The following is a 16949-nucleotide window of genomic DNA, read 5'->3' on the forward strand; positions in this document are numbered from 1 at the left end:
AAATAAAACCCTGAAGGTTTGGTCTTTCTCAAGATGAAAACTTACGAGACGAAACAGATTTTTTTTTATTAAAAAGTGCTTTCAAAGTCATATGATACAGTTTATCTCTGCAGCACATTTGTCAAACTCTTTGTACCCATTTTTGTATCCATATCATACCATAACTTTTCTGGTTCGCTAATACTGCATCTAACAGCTGTTGACCATCCATTAAGACAGTATTATAGAAGTCATGCACTTTTGAGATACACATTAAAAAAAAGACTTTAATGTCACTGAATCTGTAAACTGTACTATTGTACTGATTGTGTGTGTGAGAGCAGGTGTGGGTGTTTTTGTTCTTAAAAAGGGTACATTATTATTGAAGAAAAAGACTTTCCTGTCGTCGTTATAAATTCACAGGACAACCAAAATACCCTCCCAAGCATGCATAACAACACAAACATGCTTCAGATTTCCTGTCAGACAGCTTTGTGTGGGTGTGAGTCCTGAAAGCTGACGAAAATATTCCTCATTGTTGTCCAACTTGGCTCAGTTAATATCAATAGTCAAACTTGAAGGAAAAACAGAGCTGACACTTGCTATGTAGCCATTTTCCCTCTTTTATATTTTAAAAAGAGTGTAATTAATATACAAAAATCTCATTTGTACTAAATATGCACAAACTCAAAATACTACACACTTGGAGAATCAGTACACACACAACACACACACACAAAGCTGCACTTATTTTGGGCACTGTGTTTTGTGGAGCATTCTTTTATAATGACTATGTGAACAGCAGTGCAGAGAGTGAGTTATTGCAGATTTCACAGGCTTCTGTACATGAGTGTCAAAACACCTCTGCCCCCTGCTGGACAATCAGACATTTCATATTTTTTTTCCTTTTGTTGAATGTCTATATAGGACTATAACAACAATAAACAGCAAATAAGTGTGTTTAAGAATAAATAAATAAATAAATAAGAATAGGAAAAAATAAATGCACGAGCTATGGAAATAAATGTTCATATGGCTCAAAAACTACAAAGGGAAGCAGATTTAAAAAGGATATGATGTCATTATTCAGGTGCATGAGAAAATTTAATAACAAGTTTATCAAAAGCACCACATGTGTAAAAGCATTCTAATCACCCACCATTTATTTTCTCAAAGAGTAAGCCTTGTCAAACCAATCAGCTCTGAAATGATTCACAACATGTCATTCAAAAAAAAAAAAAAAAGTGTAAGACTGTGAAAGAGAGAGAATGTGGTGTCTAGATTAGCCCTGAAACAGCAGGCACTATTTCTAAAGAAAACTGAGTTCCAGTTACTGTGTAAAACTATTAAGAAAATGTTGATGAGATCATCTGTTGCATGGTATACTCTCATCTCACAAATGCACATATGACCAAAGTCAACATGAAATCAAAACTGATGGTATTTACTTTCTTAATATACATTTTACCATAGCATGCTGTTTTAATAAATAAATTGTCTTTGTAATCTTGTTTCTAAAATGTATTCACTTGTTCTGCCTCTGAAACAACTTTCCTTTCCTACTGATGTCACTAAGCCCTTGTACTTTTAACCCCTTCACTGCAACCACCTGTTATATAGAGACCACTTTTCACAATCCAATAAATAATATAGATTAAGATGTGCAGCAAACTCATTTCATGTTGACATGTTAGTTCACCCAAAAAATGAAAATTCTGTCATTAATTACTCACCCTCATGTCGTTTCACACCTGTAAGACCTTTGTTCATCTTCAGAACACAAATTAAGATATCTTTGATGAAATCCGAGACTTGTCCATAGACGCCGTTTATGTTCAGCGCTTCCAGGTTCTACATCAGAACGCCGGTTCATTATTGACCGGCTCCTGCGTCAACATCACACACACACACGTGTCGTGCTGCTCACATGAACAGAGTCGGCCAATACTGAACCATCGATCTGACATAGAACCTGGAAGCGTTCAACGTAAATAGCACAAGAGAATAACACAGAAGAGTGGATATTGTTGAATAAAGCCGCTATTTTTGTTTTGTTTTTGCACACAAAAAGTATTCTGGTTGCTTCATAAAATTAAGGTTGAACCACTGAAGTTACGTGGACTATTTTAACATGTTTACTAAATGTCTTTAGTACCTTTCTGGACCTTGAAAGTGGTGGTTAATTTGCTGTCTATGGCTATATAGAGTCAGATACCTCAGATTTCATCAAAAATATCTTAATTTGTGTTCTGAAGATGAACAAAGGTCTTATGGGTGTGGAACGACATTAGGGTGAGTAATAAATGACAGAATTTTCATTTTTGGGTGAACTATCCCTTTAAATAACACATTTTGATAACATTTCATCGCCATTATTAAAAGTCTATCATTATATATTCACCCTTGTGAAGAATGTTTTAGTGTTTGTCCATACAATTAAAGTCAATGGGGTTCAAAACGACATTGGATCCCATTGACTTTTAATGTATAGACAAAAAAAAATATACAGTATATACATTTTTTTTTTTTATTGACATGAGAGTGACATTTTTTTGGTGAACTATCCCTTTACCCATTTACCCACACAGTCCCCAAATATAACACCAAAATATGTTGACTACCAACTTCTGAACAGTTACTGAAAAACAACATTACCTTTAGTTGGCCAAAACCAATATTTTCGACGATGCTTTATTTTTCTCAATCCATTCCCCATGATCTGGTGTTTTGCGATTATATGGATGCAGCTTTCCTACTCATCAACAGATTCATTTTTAGATCTCAACCGGGCAAGAGTCAGAGTTCTATCAACAGCCTCCATTCTCTGACAACCAACTGCTGTTTTCTTTCCCAGAGTCACAGTAAAACTTCTCATTGCTGGCATGTTCAGCTCATTACAGCGAGAACTGTTGGGTCACCTACCAGAGGCCGTGTGGTAGAAGAGAGCTTTCCTAAAGCCAGAGCCCAAAAAATCCATCACTGTCCATCAGCATGACTCCAGCACACAGAGGAAAAAGAGTTAAAAACACTGATGGAAGACAAGAAAAAAGGGGGAGAAAGTGAAGCCCAGCTTCCTGTAGACAAAGAATGGACAAAAAATATCCACTGTATCACTGCTTCCTCTCACTCCCTCTTGTGCACACCTCTAAAAAGCAGTCCGGTTTACAAAATCAAGCTCTTAAAGATCCAAACGATCCCATAATGGAATAAGAAGGAAGAGAGGGATTTTTGTAGAAATCTTTTTACTTGAAAGCCAATAGATTCTTTTAACATCCAGTTAAGATTCCAAGTTTTTCCATGTTTCTTCATTCACTGATGTTGATTGGAGAAGTATACATTTTATGTTGCCATTCCAAGAATTTTCATTAAATCTCGAGTCCGGCAAGACTGTATGTGGTCGAAAGATGCTCCTGGTGCTGAAAGTCTTCAAAAACGAGTCTGGCCTAGGCATGATGTTAGAGCTACAGGATTGCCTCATTCCTCCAGCCCGAGGGGGGGAAACTCCAGACATAAATCAGGAAACTCCAGCCCTGCAGTGTTTGCTAAGCAGCTGAATCACCGCCAAGTTGATCAAGAGGAAGGGGCATGGGCAGGACTGCCCGGGGTGGAGGTGTGGGGAACATGTAAGAGCTCTAACTTCCATTACTATCACTGCTACACTAATTCTCATAGGTAAACAGAGCAGAGATCTGACCTGGGTGAGGCTTGAGTCAACTAAGGAAGAAATTAATCATCTAGGGTCTTAAAGGGTTAGTTCACCCAAAAATGAAAATTCTGTCATTTATTACTCACGCTCATGCCGTTCCACACCCGTGAGACCTTCGTTAATCTTCGGAACGCAAATTGAGATATGTTTAAATCCGATGGCTCCGTGAGGTCTACATAGGGAGCAATGACATTTCCTCTCTCAAGATCCATAAAGGTACTAAAAACATAAATCAGTTCATGTGAGTACAGTGGTTCAATATTAATATTATAAAGCGACGAGAATATTTTTGGTGCGCCAAAAAAACCAAAATAACAAATTATTTAGTGATGGCCGATTTCAAAATACTGCTTCAGGAAGATTCAGAGCGTAATGAATCAGTGTGTCGAATCATGATTCGGATCACGTGTCAAACCACCAAACTGCTGAAATCACGTGACTTTGGTGCTCCAAACTGCGGATTCGACACGCTGATTCATTATGCTCCGAAGCTTTTTTTGAAATCGGCCATCACTAAATAATTCGTTATTTTGTTTTTTTTTGGCGCACAAAAAATATTCTCGTCGCTTTATAATATAAATATTTAACCACTGTACTCACATGAACTGATCTAAATATGTTTTTAGTACCTTTATGGATCTTGAGAGAGGAAATGTCATTGCTCCCAATGTAGGCCTCACGGAGCCATCGGATTTCAACAAAAATATCTTAATTTGTGTTCCGAAGATGAACGAAGGTCTTACGGGTGTAAAACGGCACGAGGGTGAGTAATTAATGACAGAATTTTTGGGTGAACTAACCCTTTAAAGTCTCTTTAGTCATTTAAACCAATGAAAAGACAGGAAGTTACATAGGGTGCAATTCAAAAACCCTACATCCTTTAGTGCACGCTAATGTTCCTGATTTCTCATCACAAGTCCTAGACTACCTTTTTAACCCGATTTACCAACCTACTGTATGATATGACTAAAACAAGACCTTGCAACACCCCGTCTACCGTGCATTGTTCTTCACAATAGGCAAGAATGGAATTGAACCTTCTATCATCAGAAACTGACAGGAAGTGCGTCATTTTGGATTGACCTCATAGGACTTTCCCATGCATATAAATTATCTTATCTTAATACAATTTTAAAAAATAAATAAAGTTAAAATAAAAATACAATTTTTTTAAAAAGATGTATACCAAGAGAGGGAGAAGGTAAAATATATTAAAGAATTCAAGTTAATACAATGTTGACATTTAACATCTTAAGGAAATATTTACATGAACAACAAACAGTCCTGACTAACACAAACATACACAGCAGAAGCTACTCTGTCAACGCAAAGTTTACAATGTGTCAATTTAGAAATAACATCAGAAATGTCCATTAGGCTCTGGGCACACTGTTGAGAGTTTTTTTTTGGTGTTATACTGCCATCTGTTGGATGTATCTACATGTATACCTGCCTTTAAAAAGCTCAGTAGAGTAGCATGCGTAAAGATAAGATTATTAATGTCAATGTTTGCTGATATGACAGTATTTTATTTTAGATCTCAGTGTTAAAGCTGAAACAATGACCCATTTCCTGTGGCTGGACTGCCTCATCCTCAAATATTTACTGGAGGATAATGGAGGGTGTGTATGAGTTACACAAGTCCATGAGTTATTTATAGCCCCTCTTTGTCACATCTCTCACATCACAAACTACAGCCCTGCTACTCCAGAATACACGAATCACAACAAAGTCTGTGGCTGATGTTACGACAACAGATCCGTCTCACCCGACTGACTCGCAACCCCTAAAACACTGACTTCAGTGTCATGGATGAAAGTGAAACATGGGATTTAGCGAAGCGCCACTAATAGTTAATAGTTAACTTTAACAACAACTTGTGTTAGTGGAAACTCTAACAAAAACTAGCTCTTTTAATCAAATCCCAAAAGTTTGAAGAGGAAAGCATACATTTTAGGAAATAGCTCACAAGGGTCCCTGTTCTTTTTCCTGTTCATGTACGCAATCTACTCTATTTTTTAAATGAGCTCAATATGAGAGCAGCCTGATAATTTTTATCAGAGTAAAGTTACCGTACTGTGAGAAAGCAATGGCACGATTAGCCTTCTCAAATACGGGTATATGTAAGCAATAAGTTACGAGAGGCTGTGCTGTATCGTGAATAAGTCACGGCTGAAGGACATTGTTAGGCACGACGCGAAGCGGGCAACCCCTTCAGCCGTGACTTATTCACAATACAGCACTAGCCTTGAGTACCTTATTGCTTTTATAAAACGGTTACCACACAATACAAATATTAAAGCCAAAAATATGTATCAATGCAACTTTCATTAAGTAAACTTTCATATAAAGCCTTCCTTCCGTCGGAAAAAAATAGTCCCTGAGCGTGAACAGCAACAGAAGTTACATTATTACACCATTAGATGGCAGCAAAGACTGTCTTTAAGAGTGAGTCAGTCGAAGACTTTTACACTGAAAAGACTGAATTGTTGTGAACACGGAACAAGACGCAACTGACAAATGCTTTGACTAGCGCTGTCAGTCACGGGAAAACCCCTTAACTGTTAAAAGGACAAGATAATACATCGGACATTTAAACTGATTTTATTATTATGAACATAGGACTGACCTGAAGGAAAATGCTAAATCTGAATGCCGGTAATAAACTCGCTCACTCAATCTTTTTCTCACAATACTCTTCTACATAGTACAGTAAGCTTCAATGAACAATATAAATTGAGAACATACAGTTTACGTTGCTAAGAGTGGTTGCTAAGGGTGTTGTGTAGTGATACACAGAAACGTTGGGTGAAGCGGTCATAGCCGTGTTTTATCGTGAATAAAACACAGCTATTGACCAATCAGAATCAAGGACAGGAAATAACCGTTTCATAATTTTAGAAAAAGATTCTATATAGAACCTTAAAGGTTTCTGTCAGGCAGTATAGAGCCTTTTAGGGGTTGCCATCATGGGATCATTTCATCCATTTAGTTTTAATTAATTTAATGAAATTTGAATTCATTTAAATAATTTAATTAGATTTAAATACATTTTATAAATTATCAGATCGTAAACATACTTTTTCCACTAGAAAAAAAAAAAGAAGAAATAACCCATTAAACAAGAAACTATTATGCAACCATTTAAGGGGCACTTATTATGCCCCTTTTTCAAAGATGTAAAATAAGTCTCTGATATCTCCAGAGTGTGTATGTGAAGTTTTAGCTCAAAATACCCAACACAGACAATTTTTATAGCATGTTAAAATAGCAAAAAACAAGCCGTTTTTGTGTGTGTCCTTTTAAATGCAAATGAGCTGCTGCTCCCGGCCCCCTTTCAAGAAGAGGGCGGTGCTTCAAGAGCTCATGCAACAAACAAACAGGACAATCTCAAGCACTGAAAATGTTAGAATTGTTGTCATCTTGCTTTTATCTACTATTAGTACAAGCCTTTTGTAGCAGACCCCGTCCGAATGATGGACAAAACTGATGAGTTTTATGAAATTTATTGTACATCACACAAAAGATGAAGTGTCTTTTCACTCCAGAAAATCACCGTAAGAGCTGAATAAAAGACAGTACAAGAAGTGTGCATTAAAGTCTTATCCATAAACTCTCTCTCTCCCTTGCATTATTATCAACATACAGTACACAGCAAATTACGCAACAACACTCGTTACAACTAACAGTAAACAAATATATACAGACCTTATTCTTTTTTTTGATGAGGGTGCTTAATAAACTGGTAAACTTTATATCTGTAAAACAACTCAGATGAACTGTAATGAAGTGCGTGCTCTCCCCTTCATTGCTGCCATGACCAGTATCACTCCGAAGACTGTAAACTGGATCACGAACAGTTGGTACTGATCTATCCTTGAAGAACAACTTTTTAGCAAAGCCTGTGTTTTGTATTGTCACTTTGCATTGACCCTTGTTCACAAAGCAGTCTGGAGTGAAATGATTTGCGCAGACAAACGAATTTGGGTATATTTTGGGGCACCATACCTTCAAAAATTAATCCACTGCATCCTCAGTGGCTCAGATTTTGGGAGCAAATGAAGACTCCTATGTTCACTCTTACATCCAACAACAGAACAATGGGATTGCTTACGAGACATTGTTGTCGGTAAAGCTGCTTGAACATGAAGAAAAATGGCGGACAGCGTACAACTCGCTGAGGGCGGAAACTATGGTAATGCAGGTCTGTCAGTCAGTGGCCGTGGGCGGGGCCTGAGCAGTGTGACGTCACATTGCTCAGCGAATTGCATGTCTAATGAGACTGCTTTGGTTTAATGGGGATTTTAAAAAAAAAGGAGTGGGTGGATTTTTATCATTGTAGGTTGGTTGTGTTCACACACTGCCAACACACATTTATGTCCAAACACCATGTAAAAGTGGATTTTGTATAATAGGTGCACTTTAAAACATTTCTCCTTGTATAGAACCTTTTTGGCATGAAGTCAAAAACCCTAAGGTTTTCTATACAGAACCCCGTTGAACCTTTTTTTCTACAATGACATTAGTTGATAACATATCAAAAAATTACACACCTTTTATTTGAAAGAAAAGCTGTATTTTCTTTTCCTGCCAGTTGGTAATGATTATATACATACTGTATGCGCAAAGTTTGTTTATTCTCTGTCTCTCTTTCTCCCTTTGTTTCTTTATCTCTTTCTTTATTTCGCTCTTCCATCTCAGTATGTATGCATGTATGTGTGCAGGGCTTGACATTAACACCCGCCAAATGCAGGTAGATTTCAGCTGTGGTGAGTAAGGCAGCCACTCCCACTAGCCACTTTGGCGGGTTGAATATAATTTCAGCCTACAGTCAAATGAAAGGTAGCTAAGCTTGTTGTAGCACAAAATTACAAGCCGATCACAATTCTTCATCGATTAACTTGCTGTTAGTGAAGGCGGGATCGGCGGAATCGCGTTGAATGACGCACAACAGAAGCGCGATCAGATCTCCTTGCGCCTAAATAGTCAAATACACGCACACACAGATGTCAAAATGTCCATCGTGTGGGGTATCTCACTTGGATACAGTTGGTTATGGCTTAAGTGTATGTAAACTGGTGGGTAAAAACTGGATATGTGTCAGTATGCATTCAGCAGCCCAATTAAATATCTGAATGCCATTAATGTTAATCAAACAACAGAAGATGTTAAATAAATGTTAAACAAACCTACTATATCTGAAAAAAGAGTTTAGGCTATTTAATTTACTATTGTATTTGTAATTTGCTTCTTTGTACTTTTTATATAGCCGAACAAAAATAACATACAATTATAAAATATATCATATTATGGTCATATTACCCACCCCTTGCCCACCCGTACATACCAGCTTATATACGCTACCATGTAGGCCTAGTCTTGATTTAGGTGGTCAATCTGCATTTGAAAGTTTGAAAGGGTTTTAAATCTAGCTAATCAAGTAAAATGACTCAAAATCAAGTAATTTTAGCATGCCAAAGTCAACTTTAATCATATTAAATGTAATTTATCAACAGCACAATTGTGGCCAGTGAAAATGATGAGTGGCTAGTAACTTTGAAAAATCACTAGCCACAGTGGCAGGTGAGCAAAAAAGTTAATTTCAAGCCCTGTATGTGTGTATACAGTATATACTTCATTATTATTTTTTATTATCTGGTGCGAGCATACATAATTGTATTTTGTGACTGATTCAGAGAATTATCTTGATTTCTCTGTTGGCATATCAAAACAAATGCTGATTTGTCTTTTTACTTTTTTATCTCTATTGTTGAAAAGCCTCAATAAAAAGTGTTAAACTAAAAGTAGACATTTCACCTTTAAGTAGGTATAGATGAATAACATACAACAAGCATGGAATGTTTGACACCACAGGCATCAGAAATGGATTAAAACAGTCTGATTTGTTGAGGAGATATAAGAATGTTAACCAAGAAGACAAAAAAAAAATATATATATATATAAACATCAAAAACATATTAATATGTCTCTAATATATTATAAATTGTACTATAAATTGTACTGATTTGTTTGGTAATGGACATATTGCATTTTATTTTTAATTTTTGCATCGTTTCACATGTTGGAAGCTAATTAACTAAACAAATTCCACCTAAGATGTCAAATCAATCAGCAAAGTCAATCAGCAAAGAAAATCCAACTTCTAACTATTCAACTCCCACAGACATCAACAACAATATAACTCCGCTGTGAGCTCCTCATGCTCATTCCGATTCACTGGGCAGTCAAGCTAACAAGCTCAGAAAGTGGAACTTCACCAGATAAATAAATGAGACCCACTGCATCCTCTTGAATAAGATACAGTACCAAGAGTTCTCTGGACTGACAATAGTGAATAGCCAGCTTTAAGAATAAACACTGTATTATAGAGATAATCAAATCACTTTTTGCCTAACCTGAACGACACAAAAATCTAACCTTAAAATTGAATTCATATGTAACAATGTCCAAAGAACCACAATGTATTGCTGTTGTTGAAAGGCAAAATATGCATTGGCATTCATCCAGTCAAGGATGGGACCAATTGACTTCTATATATCTGTGGTTGTGCTGTGCCATGCAGAGTAGTCTTGACAGTAGGCTGTTATCCCTATAAACACAGACTGACTCAATCTAGTTCTTGCACAATTCTTGTCTTTAAGCTAAAGAATTATGCAGGCTGATTCATATAGTCAGAGATGAGACATGTCACTACTGCAAACACTCAATACCGCAACCCGTTGGGACTTGTTCACGCTCATATCCTGAGCTTTCAGTACAAACAGGGCTTTCTTCCAAGGAAGAAAATGGAGTCTGGTATGTATTTCAATGCATTTTCCCAAATCTCTTGTGTGCTGTCAGAGATTAAGCCAAATCACAATGATGAACTTGAGCATGAATAGATTGTATGAGCTAGTTTGATAACTAAGAACTAAAAGACCTCTCAAAAAGTAAACCTGTTACTGTTTTTTTTTTTTTTTTTTTAAATTGTATTTATATATTTTTGTCCGAAATAAATATTTAATCAAAGGATTCAGGCCTTTTATTTTGATCTAGCACTGCACCATTTCCCAACAGGGTCAACAGGAAACTTCACAAACTATGTTTACTTTTGAAAAAATGTTAATTGCTATAGCCTATACTACATGTACAACATATATTTTCAAATATTTTATTAGTAATTCATTCATATTAATAATAAACATTCTGTGGTTTTAAATACACAAATATTTTGCAAGTAAAAACATGGCAAGGGCTGATGATTATTACGATATACATATCGATATAAATATTATAGGACTAACTCGTTATGTAAATAGATCATCGCAGCGTACAGTGGGCAGGAAAAGTACAGTAATAAAAAAATACTCTTGATACCACATTTTGGACATATCCTCCACCTTGAAAACCACTGAAAAACTTTTTAGCCAGTAGGCCTATCAAATTCAGAAGTGTGTCGTTTTCACATTTCTAATCATATTTCTAAGCTGACCGAAGAAAATAATTTCACAAATGACCGGTGGCCTGACAACATAGCTGTTTCTCTGAAACAAATGTATCCAGTGTATTGTACGTTTGACACGAGAAGGATAAGCCCATAAGCGGACTATCCGCTCACACCTGACCGCTGCACTCACCTGAGGATTCCGGGCATTCCTTCGCCGACCCTCCTGTCTTCTTCGGCTTAGACTTCCTCCGGATAGCGTTTCTCCTCAATTCACTCATGTTTTCGTTAGTTCGTTCCAACATTTAAAAGACTTGTTTTACAAATTGAATCCTTTGTACATAAAAAATGGTCGTTTTACGTCCACACAGCATTTCAGCGAAGTCCTTGACTTAAGCGTCTGCAACATTAAACGGTCTATATAGTGTTACGCAAAAGTAAAGCGAAACGCTTCGTTTAGTGTTTTCCTCAGATTCTTTCACCACAGTAGTACACTGCACTGAGTCAATCATTATCGCTTCATCAGACCATATCACCGCCCTCTTAACAGCTCTGATAACACGATTGGTCCAGTCATTTCCTCTGTGCTCTGATCTCCCTCTGTTTATTTTAACTCACCGACCTCAAAACATTTATTTGTGGGGTTTTGATTCATCGGTGAGTCGAATCTTTTGAATCAGTTTACTTAAACACCGCTTCCAATGAAATCAGAGGACAGGTGTTAAGAAAACTTAATTCATTTGCAATAAAATAAAAGTGCTTACTACTGAGTATCTATTTTCACAATACAGCACATGTTCTGGTAGCTAACTTATTACTAAAAATACATTAATACTTTTTTGATATACAAGATGTAAAAAATAGGAGTTTATTTGCTCAGTCGTCTAGACTAGACCTTGATATAAGATGCAAACACAAATGTGAGCTGTGATATACTACAATACGCACAAAAAAACCTTTCATAAAAACCTGTCTCATTTAATCAGGACAGGACTCAGTGATGTTTTTTAAATTTTATTTCACAAAAAAACGTATGTGGTTTATGGCTGTATACACATAAAAATATCCTGCGGCAAGATCATGCTTTCACCAGTCCACACCATGTGACATTGTGGGTGTTATTCACTATATTTCACTTCAGAGGCAGAAAATCTACCACAATGTGTAGTTAATAAAACTGAAACTCCTCTTGTATTATTGAAAATGCTCAAAAAGGAATGAATATAGTCTAAAACACCAAATGAATGGGTTAGACTGAACAGAAACTGAGAACTGGGAGCTAAGAGATTGTGAATGAGACCATTTATCTTATATCCTTCTTTGTATGTCATTACATAGACTGAGCTTTGTTCTAGTTCCACAATGGAGATAGTTATACTTTGAGAAGCTGCTGATTGTATTCTTCATCTAGACACATTAATAACCTTTCAGTCAATCAATGAGACTGAAAATGTGTTTTTGTGGTTTACTGCTGTATAAAAACAATGACATCTGATATTTCTCCAAATCCTGCTGGTACAAATCCCAGTGACCAAATGATATAAAATGATTCTGTGCCTGTTTCAAAATGCATAGATAAATATGTTTGTGCTTTATATAAGGTAAAGGTTAGATATAACTTAAGAGAAAATGAAACCGAGAGAGGAGGAGATATGTAGAGAGAAATTCTAGTGAATATGGGATACAGTAAATTGGCCTTGTATGCTGTTTATGGAACAGATCTGAGAATAATAAAATGTTCAAATTTAGCAGCGCACTGGGATCAAGCCCCACTTAAGCTATAACTCCACTTCCTCAAACATGATTTTTGCGCATCAGGTACTAAACTAGGCCTACATGTCCACTCAGTCCTCAAAGACTTATCTGACATCACTTAAGCAATAGAAAAAAAAAACAATTAAGGTATAAAATATATATATTATGCATATGCAGAGCAATAAACTGTTAAAAAAAAGACGAAGAAACAAATTCCAAGTGCAATTACGTTAAAGCAGCTTAGATTTGCAAAACTCAAAAACTGTATTATCACTGTAACGAAAACATCACCTCAGGAGCTTGAAGGTCAAAATAAAAGTCACTCAAATATCACATTGAAAATGTTTCTACTTGTTGAAAAATAGTCCATTTAACCTATATTCAACCATACAAACATCTCTTTCTATTATGTCACACTTTTTTTGTGCATTTTGAAAGTCTAATATTAGCTTAGACTGATAATGGCACTCAAGTGGCCTTGCATACCGTAATGTACTCCTGGGTTGATGTAATTAATACTTCTATTTTTGTGGTTTAAAAGTGTATTTTTAAGCAAAGCTGTATCCATATCCAAAACCATTCAAATAATCAGACATACCACACATAATGTTTTAAAATAAACAAACAAAAACACAAATAAATATATTAAATAATAAATAGATAAATAAATAAGTGCATCAGTATATTTCCGTTTGCTCTCATCTCACTCTGCATGATAATTAGTACTTTCACAATAAGCATCATTGAATAATTCATCCAATTTCAGCGATTGGGTGAGAAATTAGGGCGGGGGCATCACACATGGTGAGGGGCTGGAGGTCATGACTGATTCATGTGCCCCGCCCCCTTCATCTGTCTCTGTAAGGATAGGCCACTGACAGTTGATTGAAAGATGAGAATGATGGGCCAGACAGTTGAAGGGGTCACATGGAAGTCTGGAGTTGGCCACAGGTATCTGGTCCTCTTGAAGAGCTAACAACACATTAGGACTACCAAGAGACAAACGGCACAGCCAGAAGGGAGAAAAAAGAGAAATAGTGACCATAAGTTGGTGTAAAATGAAATCGCCATATCCTGTTTCCTATTAAACTGGAGGAACTGCTATGGAAAAAGAATCATGTAAATAATTCAATAGCTCTGACATGAACATTAACTCACTTTTGACAGACACACAGGGACACATGCAAAAGCTAGTAGCTTTTAAGCAGGCAAAGTAGTTTGGGAAGAAAGGCATGTTGTCTATATTTGACAGCACAGGGATGAGAGGGTGATGAAAGGGCATCTGAATATTTGTTTGCATACAATACCTTGTGGTCAAAAAATTTGGAATAATTAAGATGCTCAAATGTAAAAGAAGTCACTTATGCTCACCAAGGCAGCATTTATGTAAAATATTATTAACATTTAAAATAACTGTTCTGTAATTGAATATATTTTAAAATTTAATTTATTTCTGTGACAGCAAAGCTGAATTTCCCACATCATTACTCCAGTCTTCAGTGTCACATGATCCTTCAGAAATCATTCTAATAGGCTGATTTGGTGCGTTTATTATGGGTATCAATGTTAAAGCTGCAGTCCATAAGTTTTGCCTCTTTGTCGCCATCTCTGTTTGAAACCTGCAATTGCAGTTATTTGTGGAATTATCATCTTTACGTGGGTTGTGCATCGACAAGGCTCCTCAGCACTGATGAATCTAATGTTTGCTGTCAGTCACCACATCAGTGTGGATACTGTACTTTTTTTTTTTTTTTTTTACAGATTCTACGTCTTGGAAGTATGACCAAAATAAGAATTTTCACTGGAAAATGTAATCTGAACAAGCAAGTAACCTGTCTTTTGTTCTGACCAACTGAGAAAAAAAAGCATTACAATAAATCGCACTCAAACCGTGCAAATAATTATTATTGTTATACTTTGTTCTCAAATTGTTAATGTTAACAACATTAGCATTGTGTGACTATGTGTATTTAGTGTGTATTTGTGTTACCTGTAGATTTCAATTTCTGTAGCCACTCCGCAGTCTTTCGCTTTTGACTACGGGTGAGTCACTGATGAATGTCATTTGGAACTTTCTGTATTACAATCTGCCATCAAAATGATAAGTTTAATTATTACAGCTGCTGTGAAAAAAAGGCTATAAATTATATGCCATCTGCAGCATCCCCACATGTACTGTAACCTACTAGCTGGGACTCCTTCATGTAAACAGACGTGACGTAATGACGCAAAGACAAAGGGCTGCATGCTCGAATTTCCCACGGAAACCCACCAGTACCGATTTTATTAGAAAACATTATTACAAGCTTACCGTTGTGAATCGGGCTAAGTTAAGGAGATAGTTTTGAACACTAGCTGGTTATGTACTTGCTCAAAAATTTATTTTGGATCATTTTTAACCAAATAAGTTACGGACTGCACCTTTAAGCACCAAATCAGCACATTAGCATGATTTCTGAAGGATCATAAAAACATATCGTAATTATTCCAAACTTTTAATCAGTAGTGTATATATCAATTGCATTGTAAAAGTGTGACTAAGTGGGTGGGTGCTGTTAACAATACTTGTGACCCTACTGCAGGTGTGACAATCTTTTCTGTGAGAAATAGAGTGAGAAAAGATGCAGTTGAGAGCTAGTTCCTCCAAATTGCGGGTTACCTGTGGCCCGTGGATGCCCTCCCGCGCCTCAGTTGTGGGGAGGTCGGCGGTACTGAGGCAGCAGGCTGCTGACAATCTAAGAGAGACTGATAAATTAGACAGATATACAGAGGTGTGACAGTCAGTGTTAGTGACTCAAACACAGACATAAATGGGCACAGAGATGAGAAGTGAATATGCTGGAAATAACAGCAAGGGCCTAAAAACGTGGGTGTGATTCTATGTGTTAATCTCATGCAGAATCACACGCAGAGCATATACTGTAGAATGAGCTGTTATAATAACCAACACCCAGCTGCATATATTTGCGTACATTCATGAGGAATGACAGGTACAAAGACAGAAGGAAAGCAAGGAGGTATCACCTTCTGTTAAAAAAAAGTTTGGGATCAGTAAGATTTTTGTAAAGTAAAAAGTCCCTTATGCTCACTAAAGCTGTATATTTGATTAAAAAATGCAGCAAAAACAGTTTAATTGTGAAATATTATTACAAATTAAAATAACCATTTTATATATATATATATATATTTTTTTTTTTTTTTAAATGTCATTTATGATGTCGATTTGCTGCTCAAGAAACAATTATAACTATTATCATATAACATTTGTGCTGCATAATATTTTTGGGGAAACTGAATTTTTTTTTTTCAGGATTCTTTGATGAACAGAAAGTTCCTTACTGTCACTTTCAATCAATTAAGTGCATCTTTTCTAAATAAAAGTATTAATTTCTTAAAAAAATCTTACTGATTTCAAACTTTTAAACGGCATTTGTCAGGAGCAAATGACATTCAGTGTTGCTGCTTTGTTAATGAGAGCGTGCATACACACATACATTTACACATTTAACAAGACAAAAAGTATGATTTAAAACATTATAGTTGATGCTGTCTAGCTAAGAGCACATACTCATCTAAAGCAATATGTGGGAATTTTTAAAAACTTTTTGTTTTTCATTTTCCCATTACAATGTGAGTAGTTTTTGTGGAAAACTCATCGTCATGATGCTAGCGTTTTATGTGTGGTTGTCAGGGCATTGCTATGTGTTTTTGAAAACGTTCCTATGCATTTGCTGGGGTGTACTGGGTGGTTGTTTATTTGTATAAATGCATTAGTGACATAACCATCTCCATACAGCAAAAAAATATATCTCTTTTATATTATATTTAATTATATATACTTATTTTGTTTTGACCAGAAGGAAACTACAGCTCTGTGGATGGGATGTGTTTTGAATCGACATGGGCAAAACAGCATTTGACACATTCAGTGATGGGCAAAGGTTGTGAAATTTAGAAACACTGACACCTGCAGGCAGAGATTGGAAGCATCCACTGCTCTTTTAGGGGCATCATTACCAGGAATAATAAAGTGTTTTTATGCTACTGGGTATTGTCACTGTTGTA

At 36.2% G+C, this 16949-nt stretch overlaps 2 protein-coding genes across 6 annotated transcripts in view; both read right to left on the bottom strand.

The window, feature by feature from the left end:
• Positions 1-11673, bottom strand: part of fgd4a (FYVE, RhoGEF and PH domain containing 4a) — a 57148-nt gene extending 45475 nt beyond the window's left edge. Inside the window, exon 1 of one of the 3 annotated variants that reach the window (XM_051869764.1) lies at positions 11323-11673. In XM_051869764.1, coding sequence (XP_051725724.1) covers positions 11323-11434 — 112 coding nt within the window. In that variant the 5' untranslated portion in view covers positions 11435-11673. The other 2 variants (XM_051869767.1, XM_051869766.1) reach the window with 2 other exon arrangements.
• Positions 11674-12130: 457 nt separating this feature from the next.
• bicd1a (bicaudal D homolog 1a) overlaps positions 12131-16949 on the bottom strand; it is a 39592-nt gene continuing 34773 nt past the window's right edge. Inside the window, exons 8-9 of one of the 3 annotated variants that reach the window (XM_051869761.1) lie at positions 15544-15629; positions 12131-13873 (exon numbers count right to left, since the gene is read on the bottom strand). In XM_051869761.1, the coding sequence (XP_051725721.1) occupies positions 13666-13873; positions 15544-15629 (294 nt within the window). In that variant the 3' untranslated portion in view covers positions 12131-13665. The remainder of the gene's footprint in view (positions 13874-15543; positions 15630-16949) is intronic. The other 2 variants (XM_051869762.1, XM_051869763.1) reach the window with 2 other exon arrangements.

This window comes from Ctenopharyngodon idella, chromosome 18 (genome assembly GCF_019924925.1).
Source record: "Ctenopharyngodon idella isolate HZGC_01 chromosome 18, HZGC01, whole genome shotgun sequence".
Lineage (NCBI taxonomy): Eukaryota > Metazoa > Chordata > Actinopteri > Cypriniformes > Xenocyprididae > Ctenopharyngodon > Ctenopharyngodon idella.